We start from the raw sequence: 12,236 nt of genomic DNA, 5'->3' as shown, positions 1-12,236 counted from the left end.
TTGGTTGCTGTACAATGTGAAAAACCAGTTAAATTCACCACCGCAGTCCCCAGAAATCAATCCCATTGAGCATTTGTGGGACCTCCTGGAGCGCAGAATCCGCCAGCACACCATTACATCAAAGAATATGCTGAAGGATGTGATGGTCCAGGAATGGAATAAAATATCGGTGGAGGACACAACGAAATTGGTCCAGTCCATGCCAAATCGGTTGGATGAAGTCCTAAAACGAAAGGGGTACCCGACTTCGTATTAAATTCAAGTCCTTTTGCCAAAAATATGGAGTTTCCTGATGATTTTTGTTTTTGTACGCATACTTTTTCTGATGCGAAATCAGCCCATTTTGTACATTTTTGTTAATATTAGGAAAAATATAAGTGTTAGAAATTAAGAGTTACATCAAACGAAAGGTGAATAAATACACTATCTGTTAAAATAAAAATGCAATTTTTAAGATTTTTTTAACACGTTTTTTTTTAACTTCAAAGTGGCTGGACATGTTTGTACGCATACTTTTCTGGCAAGTGTATACCAACACAAAAAAAACAAGAGAGAACGCTATAGTCGAGTGCCTCGACTATTAGATACCCGTTACTCAGCTAAACAACTTAATATAAATATACCTTCTTGTGTTTTTTTTTTTTAAACATAATGTGAATTATAGTGACCACAGGAAAAAAAGACAAAAAGTTCAAATTATCAATTTGAATTCGGCGATCTCTTAGTGCTGGCAGCTTTACAGCACGAGCATCAGCACCAGCGCTGCTTTAGCGCAGGCAGCTTTTGTCCTGCACCAGCAGCTGTGTTTATGTTTATGTTTTTGAGTGCAATAAATTGACTAGAAATATTAAACATACATACTTATATTGGCTAAACACATACATTCTTAAATAGTATTATGTATATTAAAGTCTAAATGTTTGCACAACACGAGTAACGGGTATAGCGAATAGCTTTCTTTGAAAGGAGTTATCTTTGCCGTGCAATTGCAACTGTGTACAATGTAAATATGTACATACATTTGTATATGCTTACATACATAAACACATATGCACGCCATTGTTTGACTCAGACCTCCAATTTGGCTAACTAGATTTGATTTGCATAGTTCTTGGGATATAGTTCGGTATTGACAAATGAAAACCATCGCAATTTCCTTTAATATAACTCCTTATCGAGAATTAACGTTGACTCTGTTGAGCACCTTGGCCAAAGTCATCCGTTAGATGGCGCTACCACGGGCCATGAAAGGCGGAAATGTAGGCGCTAGCCAGGCTTAAGCGTTTAATAGGTTTTTGGGCGTTAGAGTGGGCGTGGCAAACTTTTATTAGGCAAATTGATAGGTATTTACGAAACAAATACATATCAATTAAAAATATTCATAATAGCATCAAAACTGTGGCCACAGCTTGTGGGTTGTGGGCGTCAGAGGGGGCTTGGCACCATTTTGAAACAAACTTGCGCTGCGTAGGAGCTCCTAAAATCTACATGCAAAATGCCAATCTTCTAGCTTTTATAGTTTCCGAGATCTCAGCGTTCATACGGACAGACAGACGGACAGACGGACATGGCTAGATCGACTCGGCTAGTGATCCTGAACAAGAATATATATACTTTATAGGGTCGGAAACGCTTCCTTCTACCTGTTACATACTTTTGCACGAATTCAATATACCCTTTTACTCTACGAGTAACGGGTATAATTATAAATTACAACCTGACTCTCCAGACCGGCGTAATTTAAAAATTCCGGGTACTTTTTGAACACACCTCGGATACGAAACATTGGCATGATTTGCATATCAAATCTTATTTCGAAAAGTCTTTGAAAAATATAAAAAGGCTGCAAATCTTTTTGATTTCGATTTATTATGGTACGAAATGAAGGGTTAATAAATTATAAAAAGATTTTATAAAATAAATCAGGTTTTTAAATTTTACACCAAAACGAAATAAAGTTGCCTATGGAACTAGAAAAAACATAACACCCTAAAATAAAAATAATTATAAACTGATACGAAATGAATACCATAACAAGAAAGGAAAGCTAACTTCGGGCGGTGCCGAAGGTGATATACCCTTGCAGAATATGTATGTATATATCTGTAAATTATATTCTCCAAAATTATTCATATGATGCTTTTTAACACTCATTAAAAATCCCAACTTCCTAACTTTAAATTAGGAATATTATTCATATGATGCATTTTTAACACTCATTAAAAATCCCAACTTCCTAACTTTAAAAACACCAAAGAGTGGCATTTCCAATCGTTCAGTTATATGTCAGCTATACGATAAAGTCGGCCGATCCTTTTGAAATTTGGTAGGTCGGATTGATGATTTGGCCAAAAATAAAAACCTTAAAAATTCTAAACTTCCTAACTTTAAAAACACCAAAGTTATGGCATTTCGAATCGTTCAGTTATATGGCAGCTATAGTATATAGTCGGCCGATCCCGGCCGTTCCGACTTATATACTGCGTGCAAAGGAACGAAGGGTGTGTGCAAAGTTTCAATTCGATATCTTTAAAACTGAGAGACTAGTTCGCGTAGAAACAGACAGACGGACAGACAGACGGACAGGCCGATGGACAGACAGACGGACAGACAGACGGACAGACAGACGGACAGACGGACATGCTTATATCAACTCAGGACGCGATCCTGATCAAGAATATATATACTTTATAGGGTCGGAGATGTCTCCTGCACTGCGTTGCACATATTTTACCAAAATTATAATACCCTCTGCAAGGGTATAATAACATAGTAACAATGAGTATAGCATATCAATCTGATATGAATAAGGTAGGAAAGCAATCATTCTTTAGCTGATGTTTATATACAAAAAGTAAATGTTCTATATTTAATTTTTGATTTATAGTTAATTCGGTGCAAAATCGTAAAGAATTTTTACGTAAAGAATTTTTATTGGCGATACGGATAGTCTCAGCTGAATTTTGTTTTTTGCATGTGATAGGGCAACATATAAACAACATGTGTGGATTTTTCATCCAAAAATATTAAAAATTGAGTGAGATACAGACAATCTCCGGCGCCTCGAAGAAAACAAGTTTTGCGGTGTACATGATAATTGCTCTCAGAATCATCTGATATGAAAAAATCAAATTGCAAGGACAAGATTCCTCAGAAAACGCTGTCGAGTTTTTATTTTTTTTACATTTTTTTTTAAATTTTGTAAGGCACTTGAAAGTCAAAAACCCCGATTTTCGCCCAAAACATCGAGTTATTTGTTGCTCTAAAAATAATACATTTTCAAAAAAAAAGAAGCTCGACAGCGTTACCTGAGGAATCTGGTAGAGAAATACTGTGCAAAATCTCAAAACGATCCGTTCGATAGATTTTGCAGGATCGTGTACACCGACTTTGAAATGACAACTTTTCAGGAGACCGTTTTAAAGTTTGGGACACCCAAAAAATTGCATATAAAACGCCCTTACTTACCTACGTTTAATTGTTCGGAAGTTTTATTTGGATCGACATTTCACAACATCTCGAAATGTTGTGCATTCAGAAAAAAATTTAAAAAAAGTCCACAACAAAAAAATTTAAATACTATACCCCCCCTTAAAACAATTAAGCTGGTCGATTTTCCGATACATTTTTCCATCGTCGGTATGACAGTTAAATGATTTGTCTACCCAATTTGTATAACAGTATAACCGTACCGTCCAACACCAGAGTATATGTGAAAAAACAACGAAGTTATAATTTTATTTTCTTTTTTTTTTTTAGAAAAATATCAAATTGGTATGCCTCAAGTGGAGAAGTAGTTATGAAAAAATAACTGATTAATGATTTTCTCTGTGTATAGGAAGACTGCTACAATCAACCACACCTACTTTAAAATACCGAAACCCGTAGTACCAGCTTTAAAAATTATATAGACAATTTACTCCAGAAACGAATGCTTGGTTTTCCGGTGCACTTGAACTCTCTGAAGAGATAATTTTTAAAAATGTAAATTTCGTTTTTTTCTTGGTTTAGTGGTTGTCTGTTTTTATTGGGATCCCGAGCGGCAAACGACTATGTTTTCTTATCCTTGTTTATATTAACCTTCCATTTCTAGCCAAACGTTCTACTTTAATTCATAAACTTACTCATGGTAATGTGAATATTCACAAGCTTCTGAGTCGCTAGAAAACAAATTTTTGAGTTCTCTGAATGTATTTAACACAAAATGGGTATTAGTAAAAGAATTTAAAAGCGATAGTAGTTAAACAGTCTGTCTCTATATTAACCATAGGACCCAAGTAGATAGGGGTCTGCCGGTAACAAGCTTGGTGTCGTAAGGGCCATTTTATTGTACTGATCATGGTGCGTCAATGTCCAAACGGGAAATTTTAGGTCTTGACAAACCAAATTTAAGTGGAAAAGGGGTTGTCTACAATAATTTGAACAACCAATATTAAATGGGCTGCTCTACATTTGTATACCCTTGCAGAGTATATTAACTACGGCTCCGCCCGAAGTTAGCTTTCCTTTCTTGTTTTGGAGAAAATTTTGCTCAACGGACTTACACGTACTTTTAAACAAGTTATTTTAAGAAAGAGTGTTTTCATTTTCAATTTAAATCGAAACTATTATGTATCACCTTCAATTTAAATTCTGCTCACTTTTTTCGATATTTGGCAAAAAAATGTACTTTTTGCCCATAGTGCAGTCGACGAACAAAATCTGACTCGTCACCACTCTTCGCATTTGGCTGCTTTTTGAGTCATCGCTGTTTTATTTATTGTTCTAAGATAGTTGTTTTCTCGCTTTTCTTCGTACTCTCTGCTATCGACACCGCTTTGCCAATTCCCGTATATTTTCGACATTTGTTGTGTAATTTAAAGGCATCGATTTTCGATATCGTTATTCGATTGCGATGCCATTTCAAGCCTTAAAAAATTTTAATTTACACCGCTTTATTTTTATTTTCTCAATAACATTTGAAATCCATTTAATTTCTTGAATTTTAGACAGTAAAACTAGACAAAAAATACAAAATTCGTAGTCAGGATTAAAATTGGCAAGAACATCTTTTATTTATTAAAGGTATTTCCTAAGCATATATACATAGGTTTTTACTTTTCGTTTTGATATTACTTCAGATTCTGTTATTAGGCGGTAATGATCCGAGAAAACTGTGGGACATATTCAAAATAAATGCAATATTATTGAGGTTTTTGATAAAAAATATTGTATAATTCATACATTAAATATCGCCAGAATTTATAAAAATAAACTGGTGTCGGTGCATTATTGGCTTGGCCTAAAGTTCGAATTGGTTTTCCGAATGCACTTCCGCTCTCCCAATCGATTGCTCTCAGTTCAACCTCCTCCCGATTTTCTTTACTGCGCAGGCTTCGATTTTCGAAGTTGGCTATTTCGCAATTTCGAAAGTTAGGAATAGGCCCAGCAATTTAATGATAAAGTGCATTTTTTAAAACGCAGGAAATTTAAGATTAGTATTCATCTCAGTAAAGCAAAAAATTTGCATTATTACTTCTCGCCAAATATCAAATACAACCCCCACAAACAGACTGTGCTCGTTCACACTCTCTTGGCCGCTCTTCGGCTCTCTTCTAGCTGTTTTACGCCTCTGACTTGGGGGTGCTGGCACCGCCCCCGCCGGGCCGTAAATGGGGTATGTCCTTTTGTGCATTGTCCTTGCCTCCCCACGACGCCGACGCCAACTCCGACTTCGACGACACTCCGGCGCCAGCAAAAACTGGTCGCCAGTCATTCGCCTGCTGCTGAAAAATTAACTTCGGCATAATTTAGTTGGTCTTTGTCTTTCGCTGTGCTCGTTACGTTTCGTTGCCTCGTTCCGTCGTTTTCAAAGGATTCCACTTAAAGCCGCAGCAACAATAACAAGAAAATCAACGTCGCGAATATCAAATACGAAATTCACAGCACACTTTTCAGCAGAACTGCTCAGTTGCTTAACAGTTTAATATTGAAACTGAAGTTCGGCCCATCTTCAAGTGGTTGCTCTCCCTCTTGTAAAAAATCGAAATCGCTGTGAAAATAAATTGATTTTTTGTGCTGCCCAAAAAAGCGAGCACGACCCGTAATAAAATACACCGGTAGTAGAAGTCCACACATATCCCAGCAGCGCACATCCAGTTCTTTACTTGTGTGAAAGGAACTAGAGCTCATCATGCTAATTGGATTAGTACGCGACTCCGTTATGCAGTGCTTCTGCCACACGTGCCGAGCACCCGGAATTCTGCCAGCGGGTAAGAATTAATGCTGGTAACAGTCTGACCAAAAAATCTGAAAGTGGTTTTTAGTGTATTGAATGGAAATACTCGTACTCGTCAAACAGGAACAAATTAACCTTAAATTAAATTCTGAACTACTTTTATTATCAAAAGTAGATTAGGTCTAGGTAGGTCCGTCTGTCTCGGAAACACATTTCGACCATTGGGCCACGTCCCCTTCCTAAAAGATTTTTTGGGACAAAACAGTTTTTACTGACATAATCTATTGCGAATATTGCGAAAACACCTTTTAGGTTTCAAAATAATTCCATAAGAAATGCAAATTATTTATTTTGTTTTCAGCTTTTGTGTTTTGGCTTTTTAACTTTAAAACTCAAATGTATGCATATTTATGGTGTTACCCTAATATATTTAGTTTTGCCTTTCTTAAGTTTTAGTTTTGTCTTATTGAAGTTTCAAAGTATTAAATTTTCTAACTACCAATATCCAAATCGACGGGGATTTGAAAATATATATTTTTTTGAATTTCAGAGTATATATCGATAAATTAATACAAATAAAAACAAAGTTCAGTGCTGCCAAGTCGGTGCAACTATTTTTAGCTCTCCCTTCTTATACCCTTGGGGGTATTATAATTTCATTTGCAACGCAATGATGGAGACATCTCCGACCCTATAAAGTATATACATATATTCTTGATCAGTATCGCCTCCTCAGTTGATATAAGCTTGTCGGTCTGTCCGTCTGTCTGTTTCTACGCAAACTAGTCTCTCAGTTTTAAAGATATCGAATTGAAATTTTGCACACACCCTTCTTTCTTTGCGCGCAGTATATAAGTCGGAACGGCCGGGATCGGTCGACTATATCGTATAGCTGCCATACAACTGATTAATCGGAAATGCCATTACTTTGGTATTTGTTAAGTTAGGAAGTTACGATTTTCTATGTGTTTTTATTTTTGGCCAATCAATTCGACCTACCAAATTTCACAAGGATCGGCCGACTATATCCTACAGCTGCCTTATAACTGACTGATTGGAAATGGCATAACGTTGGTGTTTTTAAAGTAAGGAAGTTGGGAGTTTTATGAGTATTAAGAATGCATCATATGAATAGTTTTGGAGAATATAATTTACAGAATATTCTGCAAGGGTTATCAACTTCGGCTCTGCCCGAAGCTAGCTTTTCTTTCTTGTTTATTTCTCAAAATGTTCCTTTGAGATATAGAAATTATTTACTATATCAAACTACGTTTTTAGTTTGGTCAAAATCGGACAACCATATCATATAGCTGCCATAAAAACGATGGCAAAATTCAGCGCAAAATCGAAATTTAGTCGTTTTGTAATAACTGCAAGGGTATTTAACCTTCGGGTTATAATATGTCATTTCGTAACATATAATTAAATAACTTAAAATTTGTATTTTGACTAGATCAATATATATAATTTTCGATAGTCATATTTTGGGAGAAATGAAATGAAAGCAACTATGAAAATGATTATAAGATTATAAGTATATGATTTAATCTCACTCGTTTGTTACACACCTCATATTATTTTATGTAGCACGTTAGCTTTTTTTCGGAACGACGTGGAATATACATAAAAATCGTCAAGAAAAGAGTTGGCAATAAAGGATTTTTCTTTTTGTGCATCGGCTGTGGCGCCAGTCAGCCGGCAAGCGGTGAGTCACCGTCTGTTCATGGAGTTGGAATTTAATTTTAGCAGCACAACTACATACTACAACACAGGACGTTTTTGACGCTTTAAATTCGTATAATGTCTATATTACACGCTTGTTTAAAAAACGCACTGATTTTTATACCCTTGCAGAGGGTATTATAATTTTGGTCAAAAGTGTGCAACGCAGTGAAGGAGACATCTCCGACCCTATAAAGTATATATATACTTGATCAGGATCACCTCCTGAGTTGATATAAGCATGTCCGTCCGTCCGTCTGTCCGTCTGTCTGTTTCTACGCGAACTAGTCTCTCAGTTTTAAGGATATCGAATTGAAACTTTGCACACACCCTTCTTTCCTTTGCTCGCAGTATATAAGTCGGAACGGCCGGGATCGGCCGACTATAGCCTATAGCTGCCATATAACTGATTGATCTGAAATGCCATAACATTGATGTTTGTAAAGTTAGGAAGTTGGAATTTTCTATGGGTTTTATATTTGGACAATTAGTCCGCCCTACCAAATTTCATAAGGATCGGCCGACTATATCCTATAGCCGCCATATAATTGATTGATCGGAAATGCCATAACTTTGGTGTTTCTAAAGTTAGAAAGTTGGGATTTTCTATGAGTTTTATATTTGGCCAATCAATTCGACTTACCAAATTTCATAAGGATCGGCCGACTATATCCTACAGCTGCCATATAACTGAACGATTGGATATGCCATAACTTTTTGTTTTTTTAAGTTAGGAAGTTGGGATTTTTATGAGTGTTAAGAATGCATCATATAGATAATTTTGGAGAATATAATTTACAGAATATTCTGCAAGAGTATTTCAACTTCGGCTCCGACCGAAGTTAGCTTTCCTTTCTTGTTATATTTATTATTATTCTATTGGGACATTAAAACGCAGTAATCGCCGCAAACAACAGCAAACACACACATAAATTTAGCGAAGTGATTGCGCAATATGCACACGGACCAACGAATACACAAGGGAAATGACGACAAAGGACGGCATTTATTGATTTATTGACAGAGCCGAGTCTTACATAAAAACGTCTAATGACATACGTCATGCCTATTTTAACTGATGGGAGTCAGTTCTGTCTACAAGGAGATTAAGGTGCTTTGCGAAATACATACATAACCATGAAGGAAGCAAACTTCGGCAAACCGAACTTTATATACACTTGCAGTTATTACAAAACGACTAGATTTCGATTTCTAAGCTTATATTTTGCGATGCATTTTGCCATCGTTTCTATTAGGGTTGTCGAACATTTTAAAAATATCGTATCGACGATAAAACGATAAAAATTTCGATATATTTGTTATTTTTTGTTTTAAATGAAAAAATTGACCGCTCACAATAAAAATACAATAAGTTTCTTTTTAAAAACAATAGTATTTTATTATATATATTTTATGACCAGTATGCAGGGTTTAGGGATTTTAATAATACCCTTTGCGTTATGTGTGCGTCAGTCATCCTGCTTCTTGAGTCGTACACAACACATTTGATGGGGGACGCCGTTTTTTTTATCCGTATAGTTTGATTTTACACTCAATTTTTTATTTCGTGCCTGAATTCTTTCACTCGATGTCGCTTTGGAATTCAGAGTGACCAAAGACAAAAATATCAAAAAACAAGAAAGGAAAGCTAACTTCGGGCGGAGCCGAAGTTGATATACCCTTGCAGAATACTCTGTAAATTATATTTTCCAAAATTATTCATATGATGCATTGTTAATACTCATAAAAAATCCCAACTTCGTAACTTTAAAAACACCAAAGTTATGGCATTTCCGATCAATCAGTTATATGGCAGCTATAGGATATAGTCGGTCGATCCTTATGAAGTTTGGTAGGTCGGATTGATTGGCCAAAAATAAAACCCATAGAAAATCCCAACTTCCTAACTTTACAAACACCAAAGTTATGGCATTTCCGATCAATCAGTTATATGGCAGCTATAGGATATAGTCGGCCGATCCTTATAAAATTTGGTACGTCAAATTGATTGGCCAAATACAAAACACATAGAAAATCCCAACTTCCTAACTTTACAAACACCAAAGTTGTGGCATTTCCGATCGTTCAGTTATATGGCAGCTATACTATATAGTCGGCCGATCCTTATAAAATTTGGTACGTCAAATTGATTGGCCAAATGTAAAACTCATAGAAAATCCCAACTTCCTAACTTTAAAAACACCAAAGTTATGGCATTTCCGATCGTTCAGTTATATGGCAGCTATATGATATAGTCGGCCGATCCCGGCCGTTCCGACTTATATACTGCGTGCAAAGGAAAGAAGGGTGTGTGCAAAGTTTCAATTCGATAGCTTTAAAACTGAGAGACTAGTTTGCGTAGAAACAGACAGACGGACAGACAGACGGACAGACGGACAGACGGACAGACGGACAGACGGACATGGCTATATCAACTCAGGAGGTGATCCTGATCAAGAATATATATACTTTATATGGTCGGAGATGTCTCCTTCACTGCGTTGCACACTTTTGACCAAAATTATAATACCCTCTGCAAGGGTATAACAAGAGAGAACGCTATAGTCGGGTGCCCCGACTATCAGATACCCGTTACTCAGGTAAAGGGAGTGCGAGGGAGATGGAGATAGAAACTTTGATCACGCATAACTTTTTAACGAATGGTCCGATTTGAAAAATTTCTTCTACATTTCGATAGGTATAAAAAAAAAATAAAACTGCATTTTTACTTTTCCGAAATATTTAAATTTTTAAAATCGTATACAAGCGATTGTGGGCGTTAAAGGGGGCGTGGCACCTTTTTGAAACAAACTTGCGCTGCGTAGGAACTCCTAGAATCTGCATGCAAAATGCCAATCTTCTAGCTTTTATAGTTTCCGAGATCTCAGCGTTCATACGGACGGACAGACAGACGGACAGACAGACGGACAGACGGACATGGCTATATCGACTCGGCTAGTGACCCTGATCAAGAATATATATACTTTATAGGGTCGGAAACGCTTCCTTCTAGCTGTTACATACTTTTGCACGAATACAATATACCCTTTTACTCTACGAGTAACGGGTATAATAACAAAAAAAAATGTCGCAATTCCGATATTTGGGCAAATAAAAAATCACGATATAAATATATCATTTTCAGGAAAAAATGTCGATATATTGATATTTTGATATATTATTAACAACCCTAGTTTCTATTGCAGTCAAACAGCTGAATGTTAAATACCCTTGTAGTTATTAACAATGAAGCTGTGTCAACTTTGCGCTGCATTTTCCCACGTTTCTATGGCAGCTATTTTGATTGTCTGATTTTAATTTAATTAAAACCGTAATTCCATAATTTATATTGCAGTCATATAGCTGCAATAGAAACGATGTTGTCCGATTTTGACAAAACTAAAAGGAATATTTTGATAAATAAAACAACAGCAAAATACATTTTTTTCTTATATATTTTATTTAATTTTTCGATTTTTTTGTGAGAGATATTTGATATAGATGTCCGATATTAATACAATTAAAACCGTAATTCCATTCTATTTAAATATTACCAAATCCCAAAGAACAATAACAAAAAATTAAAAACAACAAAGTTATATAAAAACAATTTTTTCCGGTTGTTGTAATGGGAGTTATATAATATAGACGATCGGCCGGCTCGTTCCGACTTATATTCTACCTGCAATAAAAATACAACTTTTGGAAAAGGTTCAAGCTGATAGCTTCAAAGCTGTCGAAAAGCTGTGAAGCGGCCCAGACGGTGGCCAAGCCTGGATTGACGGCCAGGAAGGTTCTTCTGTGTGTTTGGTGGGATTGGCAGGGAATAATCCACTATGAGCTGCTACCCTATGGCCAAACGCTCAATTCGGACCTGTACTGCCAACAACTGGACCGCTTGAAGACAGCACTCATGCAAAAGAGGCCACCTTTGATCAACAGAGGATGAATTGTCTTCCACCAGGACAACGCCAGGCCACACACATCTTTAGTGACGCGCCAGAAGGTCCGGAAGCTCGGATGGGAGGTTCTTTTGCATCCACCGTATAGTCCGGATCTCGCACCAAGTGATTACCACCTGTTTCTGTCCATGGCGAACGCGCTTGGTAGTCTGAAGTTGGCCACAAGAGAGTCCTGTGAAAATTGGCTCTCCGAGTTTTTTGCCAATAGGGAAGCGAGCTTCTATGAGAGGGGCATCTCGTTGGGAACGCGTCATCGAACAAAACGGCGCATATTTGACTTGAATCGCATTATTGTAACCAAGACCGCAAGACTTTTTTGACAACCTAATATATAC

At 36.5% G+C, this 12,236-nt stretch overlaps 1 protein-coding gene across 7 annotated transcripts in view; it reads left to right on the top strand.

Moving 5' to 3' along the window:
- The window catches only part of LOC108040678 (stathmin), an 87,618-nt gene that overhangs the window by 30,275 nt on the left and 45,107 nt on the right, over positions 1–12,236 (top strand). Inside the window, exon 1 of one of the 7 annotated variants that reach the window (XM_044460293.1) lies at positions 5,746–6,251. The exons of 5 other annotated variants lie outside the window; for them this stretch is intronic. In XM_044460293.1, the coding sequence (XP_044316228.1) occupies positions 6,173–6,251 (79 nt within the window). In that variant the 5' untranslated portion in view covers positions 5,746–6,172. Of the gene's footprint in view, positions 1–5,745; positions 6,252–12,236 lie in introns of those variants that run through there. One more of the 7 variants, XM_044460289.1, reaches the window with a different exon arrangement.

The sequence above is a fragment of the Drosophila rhopaloa genome, unplaced genomic scaffold, assembly GCF_018152115.1.
Source record: "Drosophila rhopaloa isolate 14029-0021.01 unplaced genomic scaffold, ASM1815211v1 contig_2, whole genome shotgun sequence".
Lineage (NCBI taxonomy): Eukaryota > Metazoa > Arthropoda > Insecta > Diptera > Drosophilidae > Drosophila > Drosophila rhopaloa.
This window is presented reverse-complemented; position numbering and strand designations above follow the sequence as displayed.